The 12,381-nt window shown below is 43.3% G+C and overlaps 1 protein-coding gene across 1 annotated transcript in view; it reads right to left on the reverse strand.

Annotated features, from left to right (window-relative positions):
* The window catches only part of PAPPA (pappalysin 1), a 244,209-nt gene that overhangs the window by 176,017 nt on the left and 55,811 nt on the right, over positions 1-12,381 (reverse strand). Inside the window, exons 4-5 of the mRNA XM_037798016.1 lie at positions 9,672-9,965; positions 1,124-1,316 (exon numbers count right to left, since the gene is read on the reverse strand). Coding sequence (XP_037653944.1) covers positions 1,124-1,316; positions 9,672-9,965 — 487 coding nt within the window. The remainder of the gene's footprint in view (positions 1-1,123; positions 1,317-9,671; positions 9,966-12,381) is intronic.

The following is a 12,381-nucleotide window of genomic DNA, read 5'->3' on the forward strand; positions in this document are numbered from 1 at the left end:
AATACATACAGAGGACGCTTCATTTACAAAACTTCCATTTTAAAGTGGAATTGAGGCCAATGCTTGCCCAAGAGTCTGATACTTCTCATGGCCACAGAGAAAATAAATAAATGTACAGGCTGCTGGAAAGTCTGCCCTGAAGTGTCACATGAGGTTTCCCAAACCCAGCTCTGAGCTCCCAGCAAGATGGGCTGGGGGCAGGGGGATGAGGGTTTCTACAGAGGGCCTGGGAGTGCATTTTGGTCCTCCATTGATCACATTCACCCAGCAGCCAAACGAAGGTTCTAGATTCAGGGACTGATGGTGGTGTGGAAAATTAGAGCCAAAATTTAATGTGGAACCATGATCTAACATATTGTTATAAACACTCACAATGCTTGTGTGTGTGTGTGTGTGTGTGTGTGTGTGTGTGTGTAAATGAGAGCTCCTTGCCACCTTTTTGGGAAGAGGGAGAATACCTGCTTCATAATTCTGGTTTTGGAAGGATTTGATGAAAGAACATGGGAGCCTGAAACAAGTCATTCCAAGATATGAGTTGAAGCCCAGCCCCCACTATTTTCTATAGGCTCTTGGTTATCCCTGTCAGCCGCCTTCAGCTCCAGTTTCCTCTGGCAAATGAAGATGATCCCCTTTTAAAGTGTTAGTAGAAAGATTAAATGAGACTCTGTACATAAAGCCTTTAGTACAGAATCAATCTCACAGATTGATTCTGTGTGTGTGTGTGTGTGTGTGTGTGTGTGTGTGTAGGTGTCTGCCTATTAATAATAGGAAATCTCAACTCCTGAGCACAAGGAGATGAGACTAGAATCTCTAGCCCAAAGGAGGTTTTTGGAAATGGAAGTTTCCAGGCCTTTAGTAATAAACTAAAGCTAATCATTCATTCATTTAAAAGATGCATTATTGCTTGTTAGTTTATATTAGAAATAATTTATTCCCTGACCCAAATTTACAATATGCCTCTATGTACCAGTCACCGTGCTTGGTGGTGGTGATACCTATTGAATGAGAACAAGAACAGAACAAAGAATGCAACAAAATCCCTCTCAAAGTCTGCTTCCCTTCCAAATGTCCCTCTTCTTGGCAGGAGAGAGACAGGGAACAACACTTCACAGGCCACACTCACCTTTCAAAAAAGTGGCCGTCGATGGGCGGGAACCACTCCAGCGTCACGGAGCCCACTGTGTGGCCCACAACCTGGGGGGCGAGGGCGATGGGCGCTGGCTTCCGGGAGGGCTGCCAGCCCTGGTACACCAGGTCCAGGTAGCAGTGCATTCTGGCTACTTGATTGGGCGTGAAGGAGTCAGTACAGTCGTCATCTGCAAGCAGGCAGAGAGAGAGATAAGAACCAGGCTGCACGGGTGAGCCTGGGAGAGAGGGATGACGTCTCCTGGTGGCCTGAGAACCGGCTCCTCAGCCCTTGCCAAAGCAGGGCTGGCCGCTTCCAGTACTCAAGAGTTAATGGTCTGTGAACAAATTAGTGTAGTCATCACTTCTGGAGACAGGTGAGAGGGAGGGTGATGGAACTGAAAATGTGCACCTGAGCTCAGGGCAAAGGAGAAGGTCAAGACAAGCTGCCATCCACGGACCCCAAATCCACTGGACAGGAAGCCACCCCTTCCCTTATTCCTACCCTCTCTCACCATTCATTCATTCATTCACTTATTTGCTCACTCATCTACTCATTCATGTGTGTGCTCACTTGTTCTCTAATTCATTCTTTCACTTTCACTCATCCACTCATTCACTACTTCTGCCATTCACTGATGCATTGGTAGTGTCCTTCAAGCAAACCTTCTGAGTGTCCCTTACATAGTCTGTGCTCTGTGCCAAGGATCATGGAAAAATGAAGCTTAGGGAGCCCCTGCCCTTGAGGAGCTACTAGTGTAGTTATAGAGTAAAAGCTAATTCATTGAAGGAGCCAAGGTTGTTAGAAAGCTGCTATAGCATGATGTCGACCACAGACAAACGGGCAAAGACATTATGTGGGAGAAGGAAGTGAACCAGAAAGACTTCCCAAGAAGGAGGCACTTGAGATAAACCAGATTGCACAGCCAAGACTGGGAAAGTTAAGTAGAGAGATTGCAGGAGACGGAACTACAAGTTCACAGGGGTGTGGTGTCCTATTCGAAGAGCACTGGCCAGAGAGACACGCAAAGCTGGACTACTTCAGGCTCTGCCTGTGTCTAGGTGCCCGTGCCAGAGTACGAGGACAACAACATCTCCCGTTCAGTACTATTACTGAGAGGATTGTGTGATAGGTACCATTTATTGAGTGTTACAATGAGCCAGGCTTGGTACACTATGCTTTGTACACATTTAACTCGCACGCTATTTTTGGAATAAATGCTATTTTTCCTCCACTTTATTATGGATGAGGAAACTGAGGCTGAGGGAGGGCCAGCAAATTGTCCAAGATCACAGCACTAAGGACAAATCCGGACTCCATCCCGGCGTCAGTCCCAACTCCAAGGCAGTGCTTCTAATCAATAGGAGGAGTTCTTTCTGAGCTTAAAGGAGACCTTGTATCTTGCAGGTGCTTGATAAATGTGAGTTAAGTCTGAGTCTGAGGGGGCTGAAACACAGACTCTGATATTTCTTCAGATCTAACGACCTTCAGTCCTGCTCTCTTTTCCAGGTTTCGGACTGAGGTCATGACCCAAGACTCAGGCCCTAGGGAAGAAGTTTGCCTCCTGACTCTCCCTCCAACAGCTTTATATAGCTGCCCCAGGGGCCATGCAAGGCACTGTTTTGGCTCAGTTTCCAAAAACACCACTTCCTAGAGGTGTCGGCCTCGTCAGGCTTTCCTCTGCTGGACCCCAGACGGGGGAGCACAGTGTTGGCCAGATCTTAAAATAAACCCGCCACTGGAAACCCTGCAACATAAACTCACTCCCCCTTATCAAACAAACAGAAAATAAGCTTGAGCAGGTGCTGGGCATTTGGACATGGCCTTGAAAATCCAGCTTGGGGACGGGACAGAGGCGTGAAGGAGGTTATGCCCAGAAGCTGCCTCTGATCCCTCAGTAATTTTTCAAAGTCTCCTTTCTGGCAGCCTGGGGAAATCTTTAATGTATTTAGGGGAAGTGAAATAGCCTGATATCCCCTAACAGACTAACTGTGAAAGACTAATTGTGTAAATTTCTCTAGAGCATGGGTCCTGCTGTGTAACTCTCTGAATACCAAACATTCTGTGGCTCCCCATTGCCTGGAGAATAGAAACCAAATCCCTCAGTCTGAAAAGGGCCGGATTGCTGAGTTTTTTTTTTTCAATTTTGTTGCTATGAACTTCACACTTCATCTCGAAAGCCTTGGAAAAGTCACTGCATAGACCAGATGCAGGGGAGGACTACAGTGGCCCAGGAAGTGAGGCTATGGAGTTAGGTTTGTGTATGCAGAATCTGGAGTCAGAAAAGACAAGTCATTTTGTGTCCTTGGTGCCTCACTTTCTTCTTGTGTAAATTGGAGATGAAGATGGCAATAGGAGTGCTCATCTCAGAACAGTATGAGGGGCTACAGGATGTGGAACACAAAGAAAAATGTCTGAAGATGCTCACTGTTTCATAACTGGGAACAGTGCATGTGTGTGCATGTGTGTGACTATGTATTCATATGTTGTGAGTGCTAGAAAGCTGAAAGCAGGGAAGACCAAATGTAAATGTGCATTCTCTTTGATCTAGCAATACAACACTTATGAATTCAATTGACAGATACTCATGAGCAAGCTTGGAAAAATACAGGTACAGAGAAGTTTACTGAAGCAAACTTGAATATAGTAAAAATATTAGAAATGACACATCTGCCCCTTAATAGGGGAATGACTGTTTACTTTAAGGCACAGCCATAGAATAGAATATTAATCAGGCATTACCAAAAGAATGTGGTAACTTTAAAATCTGGTTCCCTCATCTATAAATGGGGATCATTTAAATCAACTCCACCCCCCAGAGTTTTTGTGAGGATTCAGTGAGCTGGCACACATAAAGCACTTACCAAAGTGAATGGTAAAGCCAAAAAAAGCAGTATATATTTTTCTATATGTGCCTCTGATTTGTTTTCTTTTTTCTCTACAAGAAATCTATTTCCCTTTTATAACTTAAAAATTAGCCATTTCCTTGATCACTGATTAAAGAGTTAGAAAAGTAGATAGGTGGCTGAACCTAACAGGGCTACAGGAATGCATGTGAACTTTAAAGCAGAAGTCAGGGAAATAACCATCTCAGGAAACATCACTTAGGGACTTAGCTGTGCGTAGAATCCTGGGTAAGATGCCAAAGGGTTTCCATTTATTACAAATTCTCTGCCACCATTAGCTAACATCTGGAGTCAGCCCTCTACCTTTCTGACCCCACAAGCACCCCCTCCTGACAGCTGTGGCCAAGTGATCCAGCTTGCCAGGTTCAGCCAGCCCCAGTCTTCTGTTCCCACCTCATTCCTGAGCGGAAGGGACTGTGGGGACTTGACACTCAGGGAGCCTGCACCAGCCCCCAGGCTGTGGATGCAGTGCCCTGGGTTTGCTAACGGATCCTTGTTCTCAAGAACAAATTTCCATCTATAGCTGGGAGGTAGCAGAACATGGAGGTTCAGGGCATGGACTTGGTACCTACATTCATTGTAGGATCTTGGGCAAAATCCATACCTCTGACAGTGTCATTTTCACTCATGATGAAATAGGGAATGACACAGTTACTTGCCTCTTAAGGCTAACGGGAGCACTTAACAAGCTAGCCCATGTCTACTGGACGGATAGGGGAGTTTCCCTTTATACAAATCCCTGCCTTTTTGTTGTTATAAAAATAATGATGATGATGATGATGATGGTGGTGGTGGTGATAGTAGCAGTAATATTAATAATAATAGTTACAGATATTTGTGGAATATGCCAAAAATCATTATTTAAAAAAAATCCACCCTTAACTCATTATTAGTCTACATGAATGTGAATATGGGTATATATGAGAATATCTAAGTGAATTTCTATTATTGTCATATTCACATCCATATATACACTATATATAAGGCTTCATGATCTTTTTCATTTAATAGTTGACAAAGAATTAGAATAGTTGGCATTTACTGAACACTAATTATGGTACCAAGACAGAGCTAAGTGCTTTAACTGCCTGATTACAACTATCACCCACCTACTCTCACCCTACAGCAGACCAGTGACATTACCGAGGCTCAGAGAAGGGTAGTAACTTGCTTGGGGTCAAAAGACGAGGACGTAGAGGATTCAAATTAGGTCCTCTCACACCATGCTCTGATGAGTCACTACGTTACTCTGCTTCCATTAGTGTCCTTCAGTGGTTTTCTATATCACCTTTAGTGGCTCTATAATGTTCTATCACATGGATGCCCTTTGATTTATTTCAGCCATCCTTTATCTTTGGGCTTGTAAGAGGTTTCTAATTTTTCACACATATAAGCATTTCTCTTCCTTGCTTGGCAACAGAGTAAATGCCAAATAAATATTTGGAGAATGAGCATTGCTAAGAACATTCTTATTGCTAAATCTTAATATACAACTGATTTATTTCCTTAGGATATATTCCTTAGAGATAGAATTGCTGGGGCAAAGAGTATGTGTATATGAAAAGGTCCTGGTATGCAGAAGGAGGGTCACAAGATCCACTTGTACCCAAAGGCTGGAGAAAGGCTGGTTTCCTACCCTCGTGAGGAGGACCTGACTGGAAGGTCCTCTTGGCTTGTGCCCCACATCTATGACCTCCAGAAAGCAGTCTGGGCTGCTGCCCTTCTGTCTGCTGAGGGCTCATCCAACAGCTCAACATGACCATACTCTCCTGGTGCTGTGTCCTGCCTGCTGAACCAGGCTTAACTGGAGCACTTGAGACCCTGTCTACCTTCCCCAGCATAAGAAAGTGAGGTAGATAATTACACAAGCTCTGCAATGAGAAAGACCAAGCTTTACCTCTGCCTCATTTTAACCGAGTGATCCTGGGTAAGTTATTTAATGTACCCAAACTTTCTGCACCTATAAAATGGATGGCAATAACAGCACATACCCTATTGGCTTATTTTGAGAATTCAATGAGATAAGACTATGAATCGTTTTGCACAAAGTCTAGCATATAGAGGCACTCAATAATTATTGTAGAACTGTACTATGTGGCTATTTAGACTAAAAATCATTAAGATTATTTAAACCTAAAAATTCAATTCCTTCATTGTGCTAGCCATATTTTAAGGTTTCATAGCCACATGTGGCTTTACTGATTAGCTCATATTCTGAACATGTCTATTTCTGCAGAAAGTTCTACTGGACAGCACTGAACTAGATGACCAGTGACCAGTCCCGTAGGAAGAAGTCACCCAGGAAGGAAAAGTGAGCAGAAGGAGGCCATGCAGCAATGTCTCCACCCTCTCGCCTTGACTCCAGGAGGGAGCCCCTCTGCATTGCGCTCTCCCTGAGAACCTGATCCTGTTCTGCATTTTGAATTTCATCCAACTGCTTTTGTCACCTCATCTATCAGAGATCCTAAAGAAAACAAACATTTCAAAGCTTGTGGTCGCCTTGAATATGCTTTTGCGGGTGTAAGTTTGTTATCGTAGCTCAGTGAATTAGTTCTGCTGTTAATGGGTCACTGAGCTGAGGGGTTCCTTTAAAAAAAACAACAGTAAATCAATCACCCTTTAGATCTTTATAAAGGGGAACAAAAAAAAAAAAAGATTTAGTTTATGGGGGTCTGGTAGCTAGTGGCAGTTCCTAGGCCCCTAAGAGGTGGGCAAACTTCCAAACTCATGTTATTGTTTATTTTCCATGTGTGTTGAGCTGGCCAAGGAAAGGTGATACAGAAAAGGAACGTAAGCATGGCAGTGTGAGGGGACAGGGTGCCGGATGTGGGTGTCTGCTTGGCTAGGAAATGGGAGCCCAGTGGGAATCCGCTTTTGAGGAAATACCCAGCACCCTGAGCTGTTTAGAGAACTAAACCTAAGGCCTCTTTATGGCACTAGGGGTGGGCTATGGATCCTGCAAGAGACCTCAGGCATGAACTGTAAGGATCTCATGCTGGAGAGGCCCCCAGAGGGTCACCAGCCCAAATGGGAAAGCGGGAAGACCCATTTGGGATCATTAAGTCTAGAGAGTTTCTTCAAAAGAAAGCTAAGGCAAAACCCCAACACAAATGTGAAGCAGTTGGAAGGAAGCATTGTCTGTGTTCAAGCACACAGACCCTTGGGCACCCCCCAAGGCATCTCTGTGCAACACAATTTGAAAACTACCCAGGTTGTTCTCTTTCTCACTCTGTCATAAGCTAAGAGCTCTTTTGAAAATTGGCACAAGAGTGGAGGGGAAAAAAAAATACTTGGAGATAGAGTCCCTAGGCCTGAGTTTCAACTCAGCTCTTTATTAGATGTGTGACCTGGAGGAAACGACTTTACTGCACCTCAGTTTTCTCATCTGTAAAATGGGGATACTTTCCACCCTATAGGTTTGTTGTGAGAATTAAATGAGATGGTGCACATTGAAGTATTCTATGAGCAATAAATTGTTATAAAAGTGGAAATATTCCATACCATAAAATCATCCACAGTGCACAATCAATTGTTCACAGTGCCATTATATAGTTGTGCATTTACCACAATCAATTTTTGAACATTTTCATTACCACACACACAAAAGAATAAGAATAAAAGTTAAAGTAAAAAAAAACACCCTTAACATCCCATATCCCCATTCCTCCCTATTATTCATTTACTTTTTGTCCTCATTTTTCTATTCATCTGTCAAACACTGGATAAAGGGAATGGAAGCCACAAAATTTTCACAATCACACAGTCACACAGTGTAAGCTATATAGTTATACAATCATCCTCAAGAATAAAGGCTACTGGGTTGCAGTTAAACAGTTTGAGGTATTTCCTTCTAGCTATTCCAATACACTGAAAACTAAAAAGGGAACAATCTCCAGAATGACCTCTTGACTCCATTTGAGATTTCTCAGTCATTGAAACTTTATTTTGTGTCATTTCTCTTCCCCCTTTTGGTCTAAGAGGGCTTTCTCAATTCCATGATGCCAGGGCCAAGCTCATCCCTACAAGTCATGTCCCACATTGCCAGGGAGCTTTACACCCCTGGGAGCCATGTCCTATGTAGGGGGGAAGCAGTGAGTTCACCTGCAGAGTTGGCTTAGAGAGAGACCACATCTGAGCAACACAAAAGGTTCTCTGGGAGTGTCTCTTAGGCATAATTTTAAGTAGGCCTAGCCTTTTCTTTGCAGTAGCAAATTTCATAAGGGCAAGCCCAAGATTGAAGGCTTGACCTTCTAAATTGGTAGCCCCCAATGCCATGAGAATATCATTAATTCCCCAGGTGGGGAAATTTAATATTTCCACATTTTCCCCCAGCCCCTCAAGGGGGCTTTGCAAATACATTTTTATTCTCTGCCCAAATTACTCTGGGATGTATTGGGGCTTCACACTAACCTGTACAAACCAAACAGATTTCACTCTAGTCAATGTTCCATGTAATTATGCTGTTTGATAAACTGACCATACAAGTTAAATTAGATAGTGTGTTACATAAAAAATATAGATTTTACACTTAATAAACATCTCTTCCTTTGGTCTCACACAGAAGTTGAAGTTTTAAAACACCATCAATATCATCCTTTATCCTTTAGTCTGATTTACCTTAGTCCTAATCAAGTCCATTTCGTTCATATCTCTAAAATTGAAGTCTGATCTCTTTTTTCATACCTTTAAACATTTGCTGTATGGGGTAATGCTGACATATTGTTATTGATATGAATCAGTTTTATGTACCTGTTATAACAGAACATATGCATTTTCCTTCCTCCCTCCTTCCCTCCCTTCCTCCATCCTTCACTCCTTCCCTACCTCCTTATTTCCTCCCTTCCTCTCTTTCTTCCTTCTTCCTTCCCTTCCTTCCTTCTTAACAAACAGTTATTAAGCCCCAGACCTTGTGCTAGGTGCTAGGATGTATAAGATGCAATCTCTGCCTTTACAATATTCACTGTTCTAGTGGGGGGAAGAGACACAATTTGAACAGGACAGTTGAAGTCAGTGCTGGGCTACCAAGCGCAGTTGGGCAGATTGTGCCTTACACAAGGATTCCCGGACAATGGGACTAGTGGTGAGGGCCTGACTACCCAGAGGAAGGGCTGTCTTTTTTTAATTTGTTACAGGTGCCATAAAAGCCACAAGTGGCCTTGATATAGAGTGTGCAAAACAGAAGCACAGGGCCTCTCAAGTCCCTGAGAATGAGTTCTCAGTACTGCCACTGATGGTCTAAAAAAGGGCTTTGCTAGGATATACATAATTAGGAAAACACATACCCAATATCATAATACTTTTGTATTTGCAAAACCAAAAGCTTTGTATTTTTTGGTAACAAAACCATAAAGAAGAGTGTGAGACTTTTATGTTAATCCAAGGGGGATCTGGGTTAATACCCTGATTGTTTGGGATGAAGAATCTCTTAGTCTTAAGAAAGTCAGGCAACTTGTTCAAAGTTACCTTTGCAAGGGCGCCTGAGCCAGGACTGGAGCTCATGTTGGACACCCAGTCCTGTGCCTTTTCCATGGCCCAAAGCCCTCCAAGGGCTTTTTTGCTGAATGCTGATCCATCTAAAGAGGTTTTCTGAGGTCCACATGCAAGCAGCTAGCAAAACCCTGCAGCAAGTAGGGCCTTACCTGCATAGCTCATGAAGTTGTTGTAAGGAGTGTTGAAGAAGGTATGGAAGCCACAGGTGTCATTCCCTGGCCCTGGGTCCCCGCAGAACTTGTGCTTCGGCGCCGGGTTGGTGTCACTGCAGAGGTCTCCCGTCTCAAAGGAGGGCTCTGTCTCCATGCAGGGGTCACTGCAGGACTGGATTTCCGAAATGCCTCGGAAGATGTGGTAGAGGCCCAGGCTGTGTCCGATCTCATGGATCATGGTGTGGGTGTGCCCAGGAGTACCATAGAAAGACGGGTTCAAGACAATGCCACCTGCAAGGGGAAAAGCAGAGGGTGAGGCAAGCTGAGTACTCTGTTCCCTGCTGCAAGAACCCCCAGATTAAACAAGGGTAAAAGGGGTGCTGCCCAAAATACCACAGACTTCTCCACCCTGTGATTCTGCTGCCCCGAGAGATATTGTGACTTGAGTCATGAATCAATGGTTGACAGAGTAGGAAGGAGTCTCAAGAATCATTTTGTGCATTCCTTTCATTTTTCAGATGAAAATACCCATGATGCCTAGAAAGGGGAGAGGACTTAGCCAAGGTGATCTTAAACTATTTAAAAGGAGAGTTCTGTCTGGAATTCAAAGACTTGTGAACTGATTTCTGGGCCAATAAACCTTTCTGTTGCAACTTTTTCCTTAGAAAATCAGGAATGTCCTGGCTTAGTTTACAAACAGTCTACACCTTCTTACCTAATGAAGCACTTACAGTCAGGCACCTTGTGCTCCAGTATTAATTTGGCACTAACTCTGTGTGGTATTGGGTAAGTCAATTAGATCTCGGAGTCTCATTTCTTCAACTCAGAAATGGAGCTGATGATATATGAGAGGGAACACTTAGGAAGGCCAGCACCATGCCATGTTCACCATTATAACAGTGATCATAATGGCCAATTTGTTTTTGAGCCTTTACCATGTATCCTCAGGTGTATACTCACATGTAATCATCTCACAACCCAGTGAGAGAGGCATTGATTGTCAGCAAGGTAAAGTAACTGGCCCACAGTCAAAGAGCTAGTAGGTGTGGAGCTAGAATTTGAACCTAATATCTTTGGGATCCATAGCCAGTGCTCTTAACCTCAGTTCAACTGCTTGTACCTACTGTGGGGCCTGGAATAGGGCATCTCATTAAATGTGTACTGAATTTTTGCTGAATGCTGATCCCTCTAAAGAGGTTTTCTGAGGTCTAAAAGCCACATGCAAGCAGCTAGCAAAGCTCCAAACACATAGCAAGAGCTTTACTTACTGTCTAAAGACTTGCTACTTTAAGCATGGTTCAATGACCAGTGGCACCAACATTATGTGGGAGCTTGCTAGGATTGTACGACCCGGGTCCCAACCCCAAACCTACAGAATCAGAATCTGTATTTTAACCAGATCCCAGGTGATTTGTATGTACCTTCTAATTTGAGAAGTGGTGGCCTACATTATATGTCTAGCTTAGCTCAGTGAAATAGAGGGAACCAATTGCAGCAGAACCAATGGATAGGATTTATTCCATGTTCATTTAAAGCACCAGAGAGATGGCACACAGGTTGACAGAACAGACATTAAACTTTAAAACCCTAATATTTTTAAGGGAAGGTTAAAATTAAGGTATGATAAACCTTTCAAGTTGTGAATTTTAGTGCAGAAAGGAGTCTTAGAAAAGAATGGTGGGGCCGTGGGGCCTTGGTGATTTGGACTGGCTGGTCTGGAGCAGGAGTTGGAAGGGGATTTATCTTGGACTGAACTGCCAGGATGGTGAACTTTCTCAGTCATTGTGCTCATGCAGTCTGTTAATTCTGAACTTCTCAGAGTCTTCCAGCACAAAGATAAAGAGGCATTAGAGGGTATGTGTGTGTACTGTGAGGAGTGCTGGTGGTGCATGCACGCATGTGTGTGAAAACGGACAGGCAGAGGCAGGGAGGAAGAGAAATTGAGACAGGAAATCTCTTCCAATTATTTCCTGTCAATCATAATATGAAATATAATCTCCTTTCCACCCCTGGCTTTTTCCAGAGGATCATGGCATAAGAGCAGGAAAAGAGGGTGAAAAAAATATGGTTCCAATAAATTGCATTTGATTGGTGCTACTGCAGAGGAGGTGCTTATGATCAACATCTCTTAGGACAGGGAGGTTGCCTAGAAGCCAGCTGGAGTCAGCCTGACCTGGGATGGAACTCTGGTTCCAATTCACATTATCTGTGTGATCTTGGAAAACCAACTTTGCATCTCTTAGCTTCCATTTCCTCAGCTATGGTGATAAAAGCCACACTGTCCAATATCTTCCTAAAGGATTTAATGTACACAAATACAGCTGACACACCATAGCTGCATGTTACTGTTAGTTTACTTGCAGATTTCTCCCAGTTAAAGCATCAGGGAGCCACTGGCTTTTAGGTTGCAAAATAATTCATCTTCTGGTATTCCAACCTGGACCATGGTGCATCTTTTATTTCTTATTAAATACATGCTGGACTTATGGATAAGATGAAGACAAAAACCAGGACAAAAAGAATGCATTCAATGAGACAAAGAGAAGAATTGAGGAGGTGGTTAAGACAGGAAATTTGTTCATATCATTTTTTCTTCAGCACCCTGAAAAAGTTGACTTGATTCCATCAAATGAAAGCTTGCTTGAAACCTGCCCTATGAAGGTGGTCACTAAGGTTGGAGGCAGGCCTGTATCTTTTATTTACTTTG

Source organism: Choloepus didactylus, chromosome 10 (assembly GCF_015220235.1).
Source record: "Choloepus didactylus isolate mChoDid1 chromosome 10, mChoDid1.pri, whole genome shotgun sequence".
NCBI lineage: Eukaryota > Metazoa > Chordata > Mammalia > Pilosa > Megalonychidae > Choloepus > Choloepus didactylus.